At 35.2% G+C, this 22207-nt stretch overlaps 1 protein-coding gene across 11 annotated transcripts in view; it reads left to right on the top strand.

Annotated features, from left to right (window-relative positions):
* Window positions 1-22207, top strand: part of AGTPBP1 (ATP/GTP binding carboxypeptidase 1) — a 67177-nt gene that overhangs the window by 29904 nt on the left and 15066 nt on the right. For 6 of the 11 annotated variants that reach the window (XM_080572611.1, XM_080572613.1, XM_080572616.1 and 3 more), the window contains 14 exons: window positions 199-296; window positions 1327-1443; window positions 1883-2589; window positions 6353-6436; window positions 6715-6801; window positions 6893-7041; window positions 8530-8617; window positions 9294-9438; window positions 11123-11276; window positions 12045-12225; window positions 13709-13838; window positions 14188-14319; window positions 16565-16741; window positions 22040-22200. In XM_080572611.1, the coding sequence (XP_080428737.1) occupies window positions 199-296; window positions 1327-1443; window positions 1883-2589; window positions 6353-6436; window positions 6715-6801; window positions 6893-7041; window positions 8530-8617; window positions 9294-9438; window positions 11123-11276; window positions 12045-12225; window positions 13709-13838; window positions 14188-14319; window positions 16565-16741; window positions 22040-22200 (2410 nt within the window). The other 5 variants (XR_013943077.1, XR_013943078.1, XM_080572609.1 and 2 more) reach the window with 5 other exon arrangements.

Here is a 22207-nt window from a genome sequence, read left to right as displayed (position 1 = left end):
TGTGAAACAAACATTTTGGTTTTTAAATCTGGTAGTAATTAAAATTTATGGGGTTTTACAGGACTTAAAACAAGTTGGTTTTTACATTTTTTTCAAGTGCTAAGTAGAAAGAAAATAAACCAAGTACATACACTTTTTTGAGCATATATTTTACCTTAAATGAATGATCTGCCTTACAAAACTTTTTTCATACCATAGTGGATGATGTAGTAGATGAAAGTGATGACAACGATGATGCTGAAGCAGAATCAGAAATTGAAACTGAAATTGAGGATGACAAGGACCAACATTTTAAGGTTGGTATGAGATAAAACTAAAGGGCAAAAATCAGATACAGCAATTATTTATTTATTTATTTTTTAAATTGCTTGAATTGTATATACAGCCATGGGTTTAAATATGAAAAGGGTGTGGAGAAGGTTTTCAGGACAATTTCTAAAATCAAAATACCTGCTGAAGCTTAAAAATGTTGACTACTGATTTAAAATGTCAACCTTTGTTGTTCAGATTGTCTCAAATTTTTTTTTAAAGCCACATATCCTCCACACTTCACATGGCTGGAGTACAGTAGAGCAGAACACTACAACTCTTTGCAGCTTTCTGTTACTGACTTGTGTCTCTCTTAGCTCTCTCTTCCTAATTACTACACTACTCAATTTGTAAGAGATGTTCTAAGTTTCTCCCTTGTTCTGGAACGGCATTGACTAGGTCAGTATTTTCAGCAAGGTAACCTTGAAGTTTAGCCAATTGAAGAGATTGGATCCCCCATTGTTTTATGGCTTTTGGAAGGTTTTCTTCCGCTCTCCGTCTTCTAGTCAGGACGTGAAAGGAAACTTAGTCAGAACAGCATTATTCTGTATTTTTATGTTACATACATTCAGGAGTTGATTGAAACATCTGTCTACAGACTGTAATGACAACTTATTCAAGGCACTCATGAGACCCGATGAAGGGAATATCTTCTTTCATAGAAGCAATTATTCCTTTGTCACTGCAGTCAGATGAAATCTCTACATGTCAGGTTGAGATGGTTGGGTTATGCATAGATCTTATGTAAAGGGTAGTCTGATGTCTGTGCATAATACATTTTGATGAAAGCAAGAAAATTGTTTTATGTTTCTGATGTTTCTGTTGAAATGGAAGTTTTGAGATACCGATGAAATCAAACTGCTTTTAATAATGGTGAAATGTGTGGTTCAGCTCATTTTAAAACAGTGATATTTGACTTTTAAAGCATGTCTGTGTCAGATATAAATGCTGATTATCATTATTTTAGAAGTTCATTAATCCTGGATTGAAGATTAATTTGTTTTGGTATTGTTTCAGAATGATGATATTGAGACTGATATTAATAAACTGAAGCCTAGACAGGAATTGGGACGACCCTTAGAAGAATTGAAAACGTATGAGAAATTTTTCCCAGAACTTTCAGAAAACTTTCAGGTAAAGTATATGATTTCCAATGCAGTCCTCATCATGAAGAGTTGACTCTGAAGCACAGTTTGATGGTTTTGTTTTGAGTGGATAGCTACTCCAGCAAAAAAAAAAGGGGGACACAGTTTGCAGTTCTAGAGCTACACATAGGGTTGCTGTTTAGTGAGTTGTTTAGTTTAATATTATGTGTTGCTTTAAAATGGCTGAGAAAGGGGTTGTGGGCAGATATGAGGGGAATCTATTTTCTGGTGTCTGATTGCTGCGCACAGCAGAAAGTAAAATAGTAAGAAAGGATATGAGATCATTCTGACAAACATTTATTATGACAGGTGTTTCCTTAAGTGCAGTGCAGCTATTGAGAGTAGAATGGTATGACTTGATCATTTCTTGTTGATAAACTACTTGTTTATTGTTTTTATGCTTTTTTTTTTCTCTTTAATATTTTAAGGAATGTGACTTAGTCTCTAAGGAACCAAAGCCTTTTGTACCTGATGCAAATCTGGGTGGACCTATTGTTGTTCCTACAGCAGGAGAGGAGGTTTCCGCTGAAGCAAGCCTCTCAGTAAAAGGAATTTCTTTGAAGGAGAGCAATCCTTTATTGACTGAGGAATGCAATAGGAGGCCAGCCTTTCTGGAACTACCAAAGAAAGATAGTATCAAAGACAGTAGTTTGCTTCAGCAAAATGATCAAAGGAAGCTGCTTCCATCATGCCAGTGTCTAAGCCAAGAAATTGTCAAAGGCTTGGACAGAATCAGTTTGCAGAACAGTACAAAAAGTGATCAGTATTATGCAGGGTGTGTAATAAAGAAGGAAAACAAAGCTAGCCTTACCCCACTTGCATGTAGTAAAACTTGTGAACATGTTTCACCCTGTGGAGGTAGTCTTTTTGAAGGATCATCTGTCCACCTGGGAAAACTCTGTTGCACTGGAGTGGATTCGGAGGAGGAGGATTCCAGATCTAGTTCATCAGGGGAACAAGTAGTGCTTGAAGTTTCTGATGTATCGCCAGTTCACGACTGTGATCTCTATATTGAAATGGTGAAAAACACAAAATCTATTCCTGAATATTCAGAAGTGGCCTATCCAGATTATTTTGGCCATATTCCACCCCCATTTAAAGAGCCTATTCTGGAAAGACCTTATGGAGTGCAGAGGTGAGTTACTGTATGCCTTTTGTTCTTATTGTCTCCCTTGAAAAATAATCTTTACATGCCTGTTAATCTTAGCCTATACAATTTTTACTTTGGTATCTAAAACTGCTTTAATTGAAAAAGCAATTTGAAGGTAAGTGAGTAGGCATTAATCAATGCAAAGCCCTAAATAAGAAGAGAATTGGAATCTTTGCAAATTCTCATTCAGTAATTCCAATTTCTAAATACTAAGTTTACTTTGTAGTCTTCCTTTCTGTCCCTGTCATCCCCCCATATATATCTTCTGGTTTTTATTTAAAAACAAACTAAACCCAAACCCAACAACATAAACAAAAAACTCCACAATGCTTTAACACTTTCTAAATCAGAAGAAAAAAGCTAGAGATGTGATGCTTTCTAACTTAACTGTTTAACTACAGAATATCTGACTTAAACAATGAGTTGCAGTGTATTTTATCAGTCAAAAAAACTAAGAACTGAGAGCTTGTGGACGTAAGGGTATATCAACAGTATTTCCTCTTGATGCATTTTATTGGGTGCTTCTCTGTGTTGCCTGTAAATAAGTAAAAATTTGTAAAAATAAGTACAAATTCTGGTGTGCGTGAATGGAATTCCTTCTGTTTGTATTAGAGGAACTGTAGAAGCACTGAAGGGACTATGTGCTAGACTGCTCATGTGTTCAGCATTAGTATTTTTCAGTTAAGATACCTGAACGTTCCCCTTAGATCTTATCAAATATTAATAGTTGATAGTTGAAAGGTACTTCACTTTTCCACATTCCTGTGCTAACAAAGCTATCTTTCAGTGAAATGCAGTGGGAAAAAATTTAAAATAATACTTTTTAAGTATTTGGTTTTAATGTTTGCAGTGTAACAGAACAACTGCTAAGGAAGTAATCTGTGTTAGATCTGCAAAATGGCACAGAATAAGCATGTCAACACAACCAATTATTTGTTTGCTGAGCTTTTCATTATTAAAAAATATTGAATGTCACTGGTAATAATTTGCAGAGATAGTATGAAGAGCTGGCTCATGTGTAAAATTAAGTTACTGTAAAGACATAAGAACATTTTTGCAAGAAGTAATGGTAGTAGATCTTGTCACTTGCTTAATTATTATTTTGAATGCTGTCAGCACATACCCATAAATTTAACCACTTTCATGAGATTCTTCATATTTACATTTAGTTATTGATTACAATGATAAAGAGATTAAGTGTCTTTAAAACTAGGCAGTAGAATTGAAATATTTCAGCTGATTCTCAGACCTGTCATAAAAAGGTGATCTTTCTGATGAACAAATATTGAAACATTAATGGCATAATATATGTACTATTACTAGAAAGCTAGCTAGTGTTAGAGAAGGACCTTCCCCATGTGCTTATTTTTAAGGTAGATTCAGCTGATCTACAGATGAGTTGATTTCTGATGCATTTTAAGAAAATATTGCAAATCTTCATGTAGGGTTTTGCAGTACTTAATCATTCTGAATTTTCCTAAGTAACATTATATCAAGTGAAGTCTCTAAAAACAAATAAAATTTGTCATTCCATTGCTCGTTCTTCTTAGAAATAAAGCACTGTATTAAACTCTGCCTTTTGACAAACAAACCTACTTGTGAGGTTGTACATAAACCAGATTTCTAAACTGTGAGAGTAATTCTATATGATATTTGTTTTAGCTTTAAAATGCTTTATTTTTGTTGGGGTATACTATGTATGATGGAAATACACTTTAGCTCATCTGTGAAACGAGTATGAAATTTCATCTTACAGTGCTAAGCTTGAATCAAAACTCCCATGTAATCTTTTTAAGGTACACTGTTCTAAGAATTTGGTTTTCTAGAAAGGACTTGGTCTTGTTATTGCAATGTAACAAATTTCTGAGAAAGGAATCTGTTTGAAGAGGGCTTAATCTTTTTAGGAATTTTAAATTTGCAGAAAGGTGTTAATAATGAGTTTGGTAGAGGACATGGAGAAGCTTTTAAGTCTTTTGCAAATTAGTGTCCAAATTCTTTTGGCATTCAGTGGGATTTATGTTCTCTTCACTGTAAGCAGTTAGTTACTGCTTGTCAGCTACGTCTTTTCTGGAAAACAATGTGTTGCCTTAATCCATCCTCTTAATTAAAGAACTTATCACAAGGGTTGGAGAGGGGGAGATAGTGGGTGTTCTTTTTTTTCATTAGACATATGTGGGGTTTGGGTCCTGTTTCATTCTTGTGATGTGCTAGGAGATGCAACATTTTTGGATTTGTACTTTGGAGTGCTTTTAGATTTTCATTTACACTTCTTACCCAATTTTTCACCAAAGGATTATTGTTTTGAAAAATACCATCTGATAATAACAGCAGTCTTCTTTATTTTTCTACTATTCAGAAAAGAAAAATATTATTTAATGAAATTACCTGTGAATTAGGGATTAAATTCCACCTTTTTTCTATTCCTTATTTTTTTTATTTTTTTTCTGTACACTTTAATATTTTCTAATCCTCTGGCTCTTAGAAGTGATCATTAGGTAAATCAGGATCCACAAAAAATGGCCTATAAACACAGAGCTGTGTGTCAACAGTATTGTTTTTTGTATTTTTTCCTTTAATTATCTTGAAATAGATTCTCCTATCTCTTGATTTTTTTGATACCTGAAAATACCCACTACAACTTTGCCTTTTAGTGTGCATCTTGAATACCATTTGTTTGTTCTTTCTGGTATTTTAAATGTCTGCTATTCAGTAATGGATTTTATTCTGGCACAACTGCTGTGATAGTAGAAAGTATTATGACCCTTTGAAACTGAAGCACGCTGAGAGCTAATGATTTGTGTAAGATCAAAAATGTGTTGTTCTGCCCTGAGCTGAACTTGGTGAAATAGGTGGCGGTGAGTCAGCATTTTTACAGTTCTGTCAGTATGGTGGACTTGTGACTTGCTTACTTTTCAGTTACTCTTAATTTAATGAGGTCCTAGAGTTCTGTGCTTACCTTCTTTTTCTCATTTGTCAACAATATTTATCTTAATTAAATGGACAGTTTCCAGCCTGAACGTTCTTTACAACTCTGTTCCTGTATTCTTCATTGTTAATCTGCCTCCTTTTCTTCTTATTGCAGGTGCTGTGCAAGCTTTTCCACACAGCTCTGCCACTATATTTCATTCTTGAACTGCAAAACATACTTACTTTTCCAAACCAGGACCTAGATACTGCCAGTTGTGCAATGGTTTTATGATCTGGATAAACATACACATGGCATTTGGCTGACATCACCAAATTCATTCTTATTTGTTACCTAGTCGATAAATGAACGTAGATCTCCAGAGGTGAAAAGCTAGTGCACTAACACACTCACTGCACGACCTACTCTCTAAAACTCTTTAATTTTAGTTATGATAGGACTCAAGTGAGTTACTAATACTATGAAGTGCTGTCCTAGATTAAAGCATTAACATAAGTAATGTTTGAGTAATTCCTGCTTCTACTATACATTATGAAATGGTACGTTTTTTTCTCATAAGATAAAACCCGGTGGGTTGTGTGCATGAAAACTCAGTTCCCTCACATACAGATATTGAAATCAGTCAGCTGTGAATGCAGGTGTTTAAACTGAAGTACACCTATAATTCGTGCACATAAGTGGGGATGAGGCTGAGGTCTCTTTGAAAATCTGTCCCACTGTCTTCATCTTAACGTTAGTTTTCCTTGTTGTATGAGGTAATTTCTCTTTTGTAATTGGAAACAGTATGCAACAATTTAAATAGTCATTCTTCTTTTATTTTAGGACAAAAATCGCTCAAGATATTGAAAGGCTAATTCATCAAAATGACATTATAGACAGAGTTGTATATGACCTTGATAATTCCAGGTAAGTTTTTACCCCACTGAAAACAATACTAAAATAATAGTCTAAGCCTATTCTCTTTCTCGATGATGTGATTTGGAATTTTAAAAACAGCAGCGTTATGATAGACTTCACTAGAAGTTTCTTCTAATGTAACATTGTTTCTGCTATTCAAGATATATTTGTGGAAATGTTCAAAATAATTTCTGAATTACCGAGTGTGGGTTAAAATTAACCTAATGAGTTTGTTTTAGTCAAATCTGCTTTAGTTATTTTGACCTCTTTTCTTTTTGTACCCTTAGTTGGTCAGTGCCAGAGGAAGCAGATGTTTTGAAGTTTAATTCCAAGTTTGAATCTGGAAACTTGCGCAAAGTTATTCAAATCAGAAAGTAAGATATTTCCGCTTTTCTTTTTACATGCAAGGCTTTTCATTTCTGATTTTTTTTTAAAAAAGATTAATTTGTTTTTGTTAATCTTTAGAAACGAATATGATCTAATTCTGAACTCAGATATAAATAGCAATCATTATCATCAATGGTTTTACTTTGAAGTCAGTGGAATGAAAACAGGCATTGGTTACCGGTTTAACATCATCAACTGTGAAAAGTCAAACAGTCAGTTTAACTACGGTAAGATATATTTCCCATACTTTGAGAAGAAATATGTAGAAAAAGCTCTGTACTAGACAGCTAAGCTGCTTCCTTTCCCCTCCCCCCTTAAGCCTCCTGGGGACTGGTACAATTGTGTTTTCTTACAGATCAGATTTTTTAAATAGCTTTATTAGAGAATGTTTTGACAAGCTTCGGTAAAAAGAAAAAAACATCTTAAAACACTGACTGTCAGTTTTTAAAATTTTGTGTTGTGAGTGAAACCACGTTTCTGGTTGAAGAATGTTACTGGTGGCTGCAGCTAAAATTTATGTTAAGACTCTTGTGGGGATGACACCACCAAAGTCTGTTGACCTGCACAGGTGGAGGAGAATGACAGCTAATGTCTTTAATCCCTTTCTGAACAAAGGTGTATTTTCAGAAGTGAAAGTAGGTGGACACGTTCTCAGACAGCTTTGTTTTACTGATAGGAGGAGAGGTACATCGTGTTTGAGAAGGAATCCTAAGTCTCTGAACTGCCATGCTTTGTAAATGACCCCTGTAGTCTCTAGCTATTATTGTTTCATGGTTGTGCCTCATCCAAAAATACTGGCTTACCTGATATGCCTTTATTCTATTTGTCTGGAATTCAGACATTCAGTGTAAAAACTTTTTTTTTTTCTGATGGATATTCTAGAATTCTTTCTTTTAGTCATTTGAGGAGGAGAAAGAGAAAATCCCTTCTCCCACTCATCCTCAAACACCTGGGATAGAGTAACATCACATCAGTCTTTGTCATAATTTATAATTCACATTGGTAGAATCCAGGAATACCCAAGTAGTTTGACCAGTAGTAAAATGTTTTTTAAATTCTGTATTCACCAGTTACCTTAGATCTTCGTTCGTATGTTTCAAACACTTAATAGTTACTTTTGTTTTTTAAGTATATTGACTGAATCAGTCAATATATTTGACTAATTACCTAAGTAGCAAATACTGTTCAATTAAGATATATAATTTTCTATTCCAACTTGATATGAAGTATTCAACTTAACTATATTCTTCCAAAAATATAAACTGTTACTGTAAAAAAAAAAAAAAGAGTATTATCGTTCTGAAACATCAGTTACTTTTACAGCTATCCATGTGAATGGATTATAGTCTTTTTTTTTTTTTTTGAACTCTTTTTGAAGCCTTTTTTGTATAGGTGAATTGGATAGAGTAGAACCCTAGATTTTCATGGATTATCATTTGTGCTAACCACAGCTTTCAGTTACACATTTCGTTTTCACCTTGTGTAGATCTGTTTGTTTTAATTTGCTGTTTTCTGAAAACTAGGAGGAAGGACAGTCTTTTGTGACCTGATTGAAAGAATGTATAATATTTAGATATTCATAAAAGTGTACTCTTTGGTAGTAAATGAGCATAGCTAGTTTGGAGACTCACATAAAAATGTTGATGTGGTCCATTACTTATAAGAGCTTGATGTTTAAGGTTAAGCATTAAAATGAGATGCATTTTTCCTTTAAGGCATGCAGCCCCTTATGTATTCTGTTCAGGAAGCATTAAATTCTCGACCATCTTGGACTCGTGTTGGGACAGATATTTGTTACTATAAGTAAGTACACCCATCAAACATACGCCAAAGCTTTTACTGAAGATTAGTGTAAGTAGAATTTTTAAGGAAAAATGTTTGGTTCTGACTTTTAATAATTACATTTTAATAGTTTGGTTTTGAACACCGTTTTCTTCCTCAGCTATAGAGAATAACACAAGTGACCAACATATAGGGTGCTTTTTTTCTTTTTTAGCAAACAGCTAAGTAGTTCATCTTTCATCATATATTGCATACTATTCTAGAGAACCTTTCTATGGAATGTGCGTATACCTGTTTACTGAAATGTTAATGGTGATTTCCAGTAAGATTTATGAAGTGGTGTTCGTGTTTAGTTTTTTTTTTTTTTTTCTATTTAATCATGCAGTCATTGTAGAGCAATCCTAAAACACAGGATGAGAAGGTAACAGCATATCCTTGTGTTACCCTTTTTGGTCAACAGTTGTTTACTTCCTTTTTTGTTTGTTTGTGTATTCGCATCTTCCTGATGTGAATGCATGTGCATCCCTACTGTGATAAAGTATCTTACAGATGATGGGAAAGAGTGGATTTAACCTGGATAAACAGGAAAGAGAAATAAAATCCCTAAAAATTTTCTTGCTCTTACAATGTGGTTCAGAAATAATCAACGATAACGAGAAGTGTTCTAGTATGTCTATTAACTTCACTTTACTCTTAGGAATCATTTTTCAAGAAGTTCGATTGCTGCTGGGGGTCAGAAAGGAAAATCTTATTACACGATTACGTTCACAGTGACTTTTCAACATAAAGATGATGTCTGCTACTTTGCTTACCATTATCCATATACATACTCAACTTTAAAGGTGAGAAGATTACGATCCATTACAAAGATAAATATTTACACATTTAGAGAATGTGATACATAAGCATTCATGATTGCTTTCTTTTCACTTCTTTCTATGGAGTTCAAAATGCTGCTTGAAATTGAGGATTATAAAATATTAGTACTTAGAATGGTGATGTGTAGGTTGTTATAAAAAAAACAGTAACTGGAAAAATAAATGCTTCCTTTCAGGCTAAAAGGTTTTTCTGAGAATCACAATTCATAATTGTCTGGAAAACTATTAATTGAATTTTATTTATTTATTTATTTTGAGTCAAATGACTCATATCCTGCTATGTATGCATACCTTTTCATAACAGATTTATCCAAGTTACAATTATTTAAGATAATTAGGGACATTTTCAGAATAATGAATTACCTAAAAGGGGTATTGTAAAGCTTTTAGTACCAAGCAAAACTTGGTTGGAATTTCAGGTAGTTGTTTTTGTCATAGTATTAAAAATGTGCTTGGGGATTCAATGGCTAATATGAAACTGTGTTGAGCAAAGCTTTTTACAAAGGAGTATTTTCTCCCTGAAGAAGCATCCCTGATGGCAATATATAAGCAGCTGCTGCCTCCAACAGCTTTGAGGCCTGGGGTTTCTGCCTAACCCGCTGCTGGAGCCCAGCTGAGGGACCCAGGGGTCTCTGTCCCACGTTGATGGATGTGGCTGCTGCTTCCCTGTTTGCAGGTTCAGTCAGTAGTAGCAGTAACCTAGACAGAGACAGACTGACACCCACCCACCCACTCCCCAGTGTCACAGCTACACAGACTGGCACAGACAAGGTGCTGCCTTCAACAGCACTCATTTAACATTTCCAAGACTCACTTTAAACTTAGTTTCAAGTCTCTTTCCTTCTCTCCAGCTGGTAAAGATTGCTGTTCCTAGTGAAAGCACCCCCCTCCCCTAGATTCACAAGCACACACACGTTGTGGGGTGCTGCTATGGCCCATCTGTCCATGCAATCACCTGCCTGATCCTCATTCCTCTTACCTGCTGTACAGGCCTTCTGCTTGCAGGCTAGTCCAGATGGATGCTTACTGGCACATGGGTGCACATGCTCATCTGGCAGGCACTCTGCCTCGTGGTCCCTCCCAGATACCAGCATGACTCTGCCTGCTTGGTAACCCTGCCTGGACCTGGGTCCTCAAACTCACTGGCTAGTCCAAATAGCTTTCTCCAAAGCTTTGTCCGTAGTTTTCCAGGCCCATCAGTTTAATGCCTGGAGACATTTGATCTTGGCCATTGTTTCTATTATATCTTGCTTACCAGGTTTGTCTCTCTCTTGTTCCTGTTTATTACTTCCCCCTTTACTTGTTATCTTCTGCACTAAAAAGGTCCCTGATTGGGTAACCTTAATGAATCACAGGCGCTCACCTTCCACATACCCTTACAGTTTCATTTGGTAGAAAACCAAGAAATCTGCTCTCCGTGCCTTCATCTGCCTCAAAGCAGTTGTAACAACAGGCTATATAAAGAAAAGCATTCAATTTGTTAGAGATACAGAGAATGGTATTTAATGGTCAAAATTACCATGGAAGCTTTAACACTGTTTAGAATGACAAAAAGAAAGGAGGATTAAACAGGACACATGGAATAAGCTGTCATAAATGATTGCAAAACATTTGATCTATTTTTTTTTCCATTATTTTGGGGATGAAGATGCATCTTCAGAAGTTGGAATCTATGCACAACCCTCAACAGATATATTTTCGACAAGATGTTCTCTGTGAGACCCTGGCTGGCAACAGTTGTCCCTTAGTCACTATTACAGCCATGCCAGAGTCAAATTACTATGAACATATCTGTCAGTTTAGTAAGTATGATTTTTCTTTCTCATCAACTGAAAAGAATGGAAAAACATCTCTTTATGAAAAAAAATAATTAGTATTAAACACTGTGCATTGTAAAAGTAGCAATGTAAAGTAAGATTAATGAATCTCATTAGATTAGAAGGGTGTTCATATTCAGGATTTGTTTTGTATTTAAAAATACATGTGGTAGTCAAGGATATTTACAAGTGACTTTTTCTTTCAAGTATTAAATAAGTTGCTAGATATTTTTGCATGTAGCATTTTGCAGGCAACACACCTTGGAAAGGGATACCTGAGTTCTGAGTTCCTTTTTTGTCTCCAAAAGTTCAGCATATTTGCTTGCCAAAAAAATTGTTCCTAGAGCTAAAGCTAGAGTCATGTCTAAGCTACTGTGATTTGAACTACACTTTGGTCATAACAGCATTCTGTTTTATTCTCCCCTGCCACCAGATTTTTTTTTGTCTATTGCGAAAAAAAAAAAGGCATCAAACTCATCATGTCATAATCACCAGCTCAAGCTGGTTATGCTCATGTGTCTTGGATTGAATTTAAAGTTCAGTTGTGAGAATTCTGTAATTAGCAGTCCTTATAACAATATTCTGGCAAGCTGTATCAAGAATTCCCCATTTATCTGAATATACTGAAAAATAACTCCCAAATAATCTATTGTGGTTTGTAATAAATGAGGCTGTCTTTTCCTCTCTTCAATTAACAGACTGCTTAATTAGCTTGAGTCTTATTTTGCAACTTCTGTGCATGCTTCTTTTTAGGGAATCGTCCTTATATTTTCCTATCCGCTCGTGTACATCCTGGAGAGACTAATGCAAGCTGGGTTATGAAGGGAACACTGGAATATCTTATGAGCAATAACCCAAATGCCCAAAGTTTACGTGAATCTTATATTTTCAAAATTATTCCTATGCTCAATCCGGATGGTGTCATCAATGGAAAGTAAGCATAAGTTTACTTACAGATATTTGACCTGTAATACAAAGTCTTTGAATCTGTTATTAAAAAAATTAATAAATCTAAACTAATCCCAAAACATAAATATATTTAACACAAAGCAGTATTTAATATGAAGAAAATTACTTAGGAAATTACTAGACCTTAGTTTTCCATTTTTTGGCTTTCCAAGGTAGGTGCAGTTGTTCCATGAATTCAAAGTTTATAAATATATATTCATTTTTTCATGGGTGATTTGATGTAATTTTAATTGTCTCTTTGAACTACTAGAAAATACTACTGTCCACAGTCTTGGATAGGTGTAGAGTGGTATATGATAGCACAGCTGCTTCTAGAAAAAGTATGAGAAGTTCATATTTATCATGAAAAGTAAGTTCTTGTATCTGATTCAGCTTTTTATGTAGTTCTCCCTTTTTTTCCTGTAGTTTTTAGAAGGATGTTATGGAAGTGGCTATTTTATCAGGTGTTATTAAAGGGGAGAACTGTATTAGGTCAGTAAGAGAGTATCCTGAATTTATGATAGCCTAATGGCAATACTTTCATTTACTACTACTTTTCTTACTAAATCCAAGGAATATTTCAGAACACTCTGATACTGCAATCAGTAAATATTCAGCAGTCTATATTGATTACAGGGAGTTCTTATAAAATGGTAATTCCAGTATGGTGAATCCACACTTCTTTCTTACCTAGTTATGAGTAGTATTTTAGAAGTTTTTCCTAAAAACCAACAACAAAACAAACACATTCAAAGCAATGATAGATTTGAGTAGAACCCTCTCTTTATATACATAAAAATATGCATGTAGCTGAAAACCTGGAATTAAATCATTCAGACTGTAAGTGAAAGTTTAATGCAGGGACAATTAACAAATCTGTCCAATCAGACACAATCAAAAGACTAATGTACTGAAAATGACTGTACAAATGTAGATTTCTGCAACCTAAACAGTTCTTGCTGAAAGTTTGCTGAATACAGAGATGATCTTTCTTTGTTTGCTGTTTTTTGGTATTGTTTCCTTATTTTCCTAATAGCTGGCTATCTCCTGTTGACTTCATGTTGAAACCTTAGATTTCTGGTTGACATTAGTATTTGTTACAGAAGTGAACACACCAAAACTGTAAAGATACCATATGTTTGAAGTTACTGATTTTGAACTAGCATTTAAATAAAATCACAAGCTTTCAGTTTCAAGAGGACATAGGCAAGATTACAATTGAATTCATCTGAGAAGCCACTTCTGATTTATTTTTATGTTTTCTGTAACATGGCTTAAAAATAAAAACTCAAATATTTCTATACATTTCCATTAATCAGTGTTATAAAATTGAAGTTTCTTTCTTACCAGGCTCTTCCAAAGAAGCAATGGTAACAACTAAAACTTGAGGTTATGGGGGAAGCTTATTTAAAAGTATTCAGATAATACAAATGTATTATCATGTGTTTTTCCTTCTTCCCCTGCAATAGCCACCGTTGCTCTTTAAGTGGAGAAGACTTAAACAGACAGTGGCAAAATCCAAATCCAGATCTGCATCCCACCATTTACCATGCTAAAGGCTTACTGCAATATCTGGCTGCTATTAAACATTTACCTCTGGTGAGTATGTCTGTATAAACAATTCTGAAGCTTTTAAACTTAGCTGTTCTATAAAACAAACATTTTCATAAGGTCTTACCATGTATCACACTTAAAAATGTGACTTGGTGAAGTGAGCTTTTGCAGATTTCTAAGTCTGAATCTGTTTTTGTAGTTAGGGTAGAGGGTTAAATCTTCCATAGAAGAATCCTACCTTTTCTTCATAATGCAAAAGTTTATCATATAAAGAGTTTTGTTTGATAATTTTTTGGAACTTTCAACAGTGAAAATATAAATGCAATAGAAGGATAAATGAAGATTTTTAAAATTTATGTGCCGTGGCTTTATTTTGGTATATGGTTATTTGTAGGTTTACTGCGATTATCATGGCCACTCACGTAAAAAGAATGTATTTATGTATGGCTGCAGCATCAAAGAGACAATGTGGCACACAAATGTTAATGCTGCCTCTTGTGACATAATGGAAGACCCTGGTTACAGGGTAAGTTTGACATTCATACCTTTTTCATTTGGCATGAATTTGGAATATGCCTTTCAAATAACTTCCTAGTCTTATTCTGCGCACACAGTGACTTTATAGCATAACCAGACTTATTTGGAATGATGGCTTTTAGTTCATCTGTGTACGTCAAAATATTTTGATAGCTTTAAACATCATTTGTATGCTAATACAGCTTAAGAATTTACTCTTAGCGGTGTGCTTAATTTTTTTCAAGTAGCATTGTGTGCTTTTTCTGTTCAACACCATGTAGCAACTATATGGAAAATATGCTTCTGTGCATTTATAATTAGTCAATGGGAAAAAAAAATCATTTGAGCATGGCAAACAATAGAATAGCATCAAGAAAATCAGCAAAAATAACAAAATTACCCTGAGAAATACTCATATATATGGAAAGAAGCAAAGTTCCTGTTTAAAAACATGTAGTTAAGAGGCATGTGCCCCTAATACACAATTAATTTACACAAGCAACATCCACTGTATTATATAGCCTTTTAAAAATTCCTAAAATAAGATTCAAAGAATTATGTGATAATAGTTTCTTCTGTGTAGCTCCACTGCCGCCATGTGGTAATTGGAAATATGTGCAACCTATAATGTCCAAACAGCTTGTGTTTTCTAAAGAGATGCAAACTGGGAAGGACTTGTGGGTGATGTGATGGTTGGAAGCTGTCTTGAGCACAACAATTATGAAATGATAGGGTTTTTGATCTTTGGTAAAGTAAGGAAAGTGGTTAGCAGAACTGCTGCCTTGGATTTCCAGAAGGCAGGGTTTGGTCTATTTAGAAACCTGTTTTGGGAGTGGTTCTGAAAGGCAAAGGAGTCCAGGAAGGCTGGGCCTTTTTCTTGAATAAAGACCAGCCTGGCTTCTTCAGGAACTCAGCAAGAAAAAGAGTTCATGAACTCTGGAAGGAGTGGACGGCTCATGAGGACTATAGAGCTTGTTGTCTACTTGTGCGGGGAGAAAATTGGAAGGGCCAACTGGAACTCAATTTGTATAGTGCAGTAAAAGACAATAAAAAGTGCTTTTATAAATACATGAACAGCGAAGGAAGATTAGGAGAATCTCCATCCTTTATTTGATGGAGATTTCAGTAATTTGATGGAGATTTCAGTAATTTACCAGCAGTCTTGGCTAACCAGGGTGGATGCAGTTGGCAGGAAATTAGCAAATGTGACTAATCTACAAGAAGGGCAGTTTTGGGCCCCTTACTATATGAAAGATGTTGAGTTGCTGGAGTGCATATAGAGTAGAACAACAAAGCTGGTGAAGGATCTAGAAAACAAGACATATGAGGAGTGACTGAGAGCACATGAGTTTTTTAGTTTGCAGAAAAGAAGGCTGAGGGGAGACCTCAGCTCTCTCTACAACTGCCTGAAAGGTAGTAAAAGGTTGTAACAAGCAGGGTGTCAGTTCTTTTCTCAGGTGACAAATGATAATCCTGTCAAGGAAATGGTCTCAAGTTGCTCCAGGGGAGGTTTAGATTAGATATTAGGAAGAATTTCTTTGCAGAGAGGGTAGTCAAACATTGGAACAGGTTGTCCAGGGAAGTGGTAGAGTCCACCATCCCCGGAGCATTTAAGAGGCATGTGGACGTGGCACCAAAGGACATGGGTTAGTGATGGGACCTGGTAGGTCAGGCTGATGATTGGACTTGGCCATCTTGAAGGTCTTTTCCCACCTAGATGATTCTATGATTTTCCACCGCTGTAATGTGAACAGCTTGAATTTTGATTCATAATCTAGAGGTTAAGCGTGTGCTTAGTGCTTTGCTGACTATGGATGACTATTTTGTATTAATAAAATCATGCCTGTTAGGTCTGCAGGTTGGATTGTTGGAACAGTTCAATATATGAATTATGCTTTCTTAACTGTGTGGGTTATGTAGGGCACTTAATTTAAGCAAAGTTATCTGGGTGAATTAGAAGGAGATAGCGATCACCTGAAGAATTCCTCATTCCTATACACATGACTAATACTTCATTTTAGGAACTGCATCTGAAAAATAGGATTTAAACAAGTAGGAAGTTACAAACCTGTTGTCATTTGAGCCTCCTGGGCTTAAAAAAGTCCAGCTGGCAAAATGTTTTTATTATTACTCTTATATTAATTTAAACTACAGACAGATTTTCTGATGACAGTTTGTGATTTAATGTTTTCCCTTGTCTTCCTTTCATAGGTGAAATAAAGAATCACTGTCTCTTTCGAATTATTGTCTTGCAGGCACTCCCCAAGATCCTGAGTCAAACTGCACCGGCATTCTGCATGGGCAGCTGCAGCTTTGTAGTGGAAAAGTCCAAGGAGTCAACAGCACGAGTTGTTGTCTGGAGAGAGATTGGAGTACAGAGGAGCTACACAATGGAAAGCACATTATGTGGATGTGACCAGGGCAAATATAAGGTAAGAAAGTGTATCAGTTAAACTGCTCTTGCTTTATAATTTCTACCATTTGCACTGGAAGCCTGTTTTATAATCCCGCTTGCTTGCTTGCTTACCTTAGACTTCTAAAACTGCTTTAAGATCTCTGTGTACTCTAAAATTGGTGAAATGACATTATTTGCAATATTACAAGTTGCATAACAGTCTTTGTCTGTCACTTAAAACACATCATAGTATGCTATGCTTATGGGCTGTTTTAACAAGCTTACTGTTAATTATTGCTTATAGCACAAATGAATGCATGTAATTAAAAAATTCAGAGAACTATTCTTTCCAGTAGATTATTCAGATTGGGTGGTAATAAATGCCAATACTAGAATAAAATCCTTCACATCTTGCAATTTTAGACTTCACCATGGCAGTTGTTGGTTCTTCAGAAAGTATTTAGTACAGAATTTTTGTAGATTGAGAAATAAACTTAGGAAGTGAACCACTTTCATATTGTCTTACCAACACTATTAAGTGTGTATCTTTAGGTAAACTCATTGTAGCTGTTTCACCTCTAGACTTAGAGCTTTTTTTCAAGTTGTGTCCTTCAAACCATTAATAGGGATGGATGTTTTAAAACAAAAAGTGACCCCCCTCACTAGTAGAAAACTTACTTCATAAGGAAAACCTTTGTAGGGAGAAAAAAAACAAAAAAAAAAAACAACCCTAACATCAGAGCTTCAGCTTCTGTCAGTGGGTTAAATGTAGCTACAAATTGAAGCAAGTTTGTAAAGTGAATGTTCAGAGAAGTCACACCTTCCTCTGCTTCAAAACAGAGTTTAGAAGTGCTAATCAAGAAAAAGTGGCCAGAAGGCTCAGATAAGGTGCTTGACCTCAGATAAGGTGCATGAGAACCAGAATTCTGGGACAAAGAAGGAGGAGAGAAAAAAAAGGGATATAACAAAGTATATTTACCCATGCTTATCTTTTCAGACAGCAGGAAGGTATTTTGGCAGGAATTTTAGTAGGTCTGTAACTACTGAACGAGTGTATTAATTTTGTCAATTAACAACAGAAGCATTCCTGTTATTGTCAGAATATTCCATTACAATTTTCATTGTTCCTCAGATGATGACATTATGGAGTTTTAAAAAATAACCTATCCAGCTAGTTTGAAACTTCCAGAATATTCTTACAAACATCAACATTCATGGCCTTCACAGTGCTGCTACAGAAAGTTCTTATTGAAAGGTGAATAGAGATACTTTGTGGACAAACTTTTAAGATGCTTAAGCTGCAAAGCCCTTCTTCAGTAAGGGAGGAAGAAATGGCTGAATTCTGTGGAAAAATCAGTTACTCTAAAGGGAAGAGCAATCTCCTACATGCTGTAAACAAGTTGATGAGATTGAATTGCTGTTCTGTCACTTATTTTGTTTGGAATGAAACAGTTCATGAGCTCTTAGTCATTCTTTGTAACATACATAAAGAACCTTTGTTTTTTCTTCACTATGATAATGCTCAGGTTAATTAATGAAATTTGTCTGAAAGGCCAAAGTTACTAGACATAACAAGGAACGAGCAGCATTTCTGCAAAGAGACTGTCAAAGAGAGAAGAGACTGGGCCTTTTTTCTATGGAGGAAGTGAAGCCAGCAACTCCATGAATGGACTTGTGATATATATTTATTTTCATATTTCATATGTTATTTCAAAACACAAAACTGAGTTAAGCTGTAGAAATTCTCTTCTCTCCTGCTTGCCACCCCAAAAGACATGACAGTTCTGATCTGAGGGACCGTGTGCTGTGTAAAGGTCTGAAGCACTTTTCTGCTCACCTGGCTTACTGTCATCACTGAATTTTGTCAAAGCACAAAGAAGATTACTAAAAAATTTTGTTCTTTGTGAAAGAAATGATGAGTCTCTGCCAAAGTTGGTCATCACTTTTGACTCGTATTATTTTTAATTTTACTCAGACAGTGGTGATGCTAGACTGCATACAGACAGGAAAAAAGTTGTTTAACTGAAGTTTGCAGTTCTCACCTGAATTTAGGATCACTGGGACAGTTATCTCTGGAAACAAACTCACTTGAACTGCTTGTGTGTTGTTTTTGTAACACACTGAGAATTAGTGCTGCAAATATTGTTTAGTCATCTGTGATTCAAGATACGAAAACCAAAAAGATGAGGTGAAAAGTTGTTCAGTAATCTGTGAAGGATAATTAAGATTCCAGATAACAGGAAAATTTTGTTACTAAACCTAAAAGTTGAACAATAATTTAACTAGGAAATCTGTTCCTCTACTGCTTGGAGACTTATAAGCTTGGCAGTATGACTTAATTTTTAAGTTAATTGAGAAAGCTTTGTCACTTGGAAATTTCATGATGCACAGAAAAGAAGACTTTAAGAGTCTAAAACAAGAATTTGGTCAACACACAAGCTAAGTTACCATGATCGTTCTATCTCTACACTTTGAATTCACAAAAATGATCACGTCTTTGTAACTCCTACTGAATAGGAAAAGATGATTTACTGTCCAAATGATTTCTCCAAATCTTACTAAAACTTTTCAATTTAAATACATATTACAGGAAGATTCGTCTCAACTTAAGGTGGCAGCCTGTTGCACCTTCTGTCATGCATCTTTGTTTTCATGTAGGAGAGTCCATTGCTGAGAAGAAATATGAAGCCATTTACATGCCATACTTAGTAAGGAAGACGCCAGTCAGCTGTATGAAGTATTACTGCCTACTGTCTAGGATGATGATCGTGTAAAATATAAAGGAAAAAGGAATGAAATTCAGAATTTCAAAAAGCCAAAATTGAAAGCATCCTTTTTTTTTTTTTTTTTTAAGCTACCTTGAGGTGGCTAACCTTGTGCTTAACAGCAATGTTTGTAACATATAAGGAACTTAATTGGACCACAGTTGAAGGTATTAGAATAATAGTTGAAGGTATTTGGAAGACCAAGAAGCAGAGTATAATCAAAGCTTCAGCAAAAGTGAACTTTGTCTGAGTTCCTTAGTGCAACTGTTTATTACAATGTCTGGAAGCAGACTTTGGGTCCCTTGTTTCATGGAAAGTAAGAGAATTGTCTGATTCAACATAAAGAATGGATTAAGAAGTTCTATATTTGACAGGTCTGTGTTCATTGCATTCTCTGTTAATCAAAGAAATGATAAAAATCTAGACTTTAGCTTAGGCTTTTACTTCAAGCTTATAGACTCTTCAGTATAGCAAGTTCAAATTCTTGCTGTCTAGGTGCTTCACAGTTACCCATCTCCCATTTGATCCATTTAGATTTCTCTTTAGTTATATATTGTTTCTGCTGTGCTGAAAATAGCAGCCATGGAATATGCACACGCTATTTATCTTTCTAACAATTGTCTTTGCACTTTATTTCATACTGTACTCTTGTCAACTTAAACAGCCACTCCTCTGATACTCTGTAAGGAGTCTGTCAACTAACTATATCTTCTTCAGCAACAGATGTAGACAATGATCGGAAAAGTTTCTGAACATCCAGTTGTGCACCTTAGTAATCTTTGTAACAGTGAGATTACTGTTACACTTCTCCTTCCTCTTCTGCATACTTGTTGCCTCTTGTCCTTAATGTTATTTTAATCTTTTTGGGGCAGGGACTGTGTCTTCCTGTGATTAGCGTAGTGGAGCCCCAGCTATGATTGGGGTCTTCGAATGTTACAGATGTGCAAACAAATAACAAAACAAAAACAAAAAATTGGCCTCTGTGGATAAGGTACTGCACTGGGAGTGAGGAGAACTGATTTCTGTTCCCAGCGGGGTCAGTGACATGCTGTGAGACACTGTGCAAATCGCTTCAGCCCTCTCTGCCTCCATTTCTCCATCAATAAAATGAGGATAATTCTTCCTTTATTAATAAAGTGCTTTGAAACCTACAGCACAAAAGCACTATAAAAGAGGTAAGTAGTATTACTATTAACAATAATACTTAGTATCCAATTCTTGTTCACTGATAACAGGTTTCTGTGCCATTTGACAGGAGGATGACACTTTTATAGAATAGTAGGTATTGCTTTAGCTTTCTTGTTACTAAAAAGCACCTGGTTTATGAAGACTACTGATAAAAAGAGAAATCGCAAGAAAAATAAAATCAAACTTTCCATTTAAGTTTGCATATAGTCAAAACAGAAGTACGTGAAGTATGTGCAAACAGCAATACAATTCTTCTGAGCCTTGCATTTTATAGTACAGCATCAGTGTGGCAACATACAAAGCTTGTGTTCTAGCTTTTAGGAAAAAAAAAAAGGGATACTCTGTTCTTTTTGCTTCATACATTTTCCTACTGGGTGAGAGCTTGCCACTGTTTCCTGGTTCGTCTGCTTTCTTGCTTGTTTTGTCAAAGCTTCTTTTTAACTACCCATTTCTTTAAGAGGCTTAGAAGAAGTACACTAAACTCTTCTTTAAATTCTCCTGAGATAAAGAAGTTGCAGAGGGCATATTGAGTTAGGTTGTGACACTGAATATGTTATTGTATATATGGTTCAGTACTGGCCAATGCTGTAATTTTTGAGGATGACTCTGTAATACTGTTCTCTTTTTGTAAAAGAGTTGAGGTCAGAGGTTCTGTCCTTATATAGAGCATTGCTCACTAAGTCTATAATCTGATGGGACACGTCACATGTAATCTTGGAGAATAACACAAATTCTACCTCTTCACAGAAGAAAATATCTTACTCAAGTTAGAAAACAACTTATGGCTTTTGATACTTCAATTTTTGTTTGTCTTTTTATTTAGTAAATGTGTGAATAAATGCTTTCAGAATTAACATGTAACCTCTAACTCATAGGAGGGGAAGAGATACTTGTTTATGTTAAAGAGTAACATTATTTTAAATTCTTGTTTATGTGTTAGAACACATCAATGAAGTTGATCACGGTTGAAGTGTGAATTTACTCATTTTGAAGGGACTTTCGCTTGAAAAATCTTGTATTCGAGATACTCTTATTTGAAATTTTTTAAATTTTGTCTCAGCTTTTATAAATAATTTAGACTTATAAACTTGGACGTAGTATCTAATCTCTCTCTTCCAGTGTCACTGGGTAAAAGTTCTGTTAATATTGATGTGCTAGTAGTGTTAAATAGGAAGCTCTGAAGAAATGCAGAAGTGCCCAGAAATGTCTGTTTTCCCTTAGAAGACTCAAGTTGTTATTCTCTATTTTGTTTTGTTCCTGATACTTATGCAAAGCATTTACTCTGCAGTTCTTAAATGTGTCGTAAATAATAATTTTGCAGTATGTGTGGGTTCATCTGCATGTACCTATTTTATATTTCTTAAATCTTATTTTTAAATTAGGGATTGCAGATAGGGACAAGAGAACTGGAGGAGATGGGAGCCAAGTTCTGTGTTGGCTTACTGCGTTTAAAAAGAATGGCCTCACCTTTGGAATACAATCTACCTTCTAGTCTGCTGGATATTGAAAATGAGTTGATTGAGTCGAGCTGTAAAGTGACAAGGTAGTAC

The sequence above is a fragment of the Anser brachyrhynchus genome (genome assembly GCF_964034855.1).
Source record: "Anser brachyrhynchus genome assembly, chromosome: Z".
Taxonomy (NCBI): Eukaryota; Metazoa; Chordata; class Aves; order Anseriformes; family Anatidae; genus Anser; species Anser brachyrhynchus.
The sequence above is the reverse complement of the archived record's forward strand: the minus strand, read 5'-3'. Positions and strand labels throughout refer to the sequence as shown.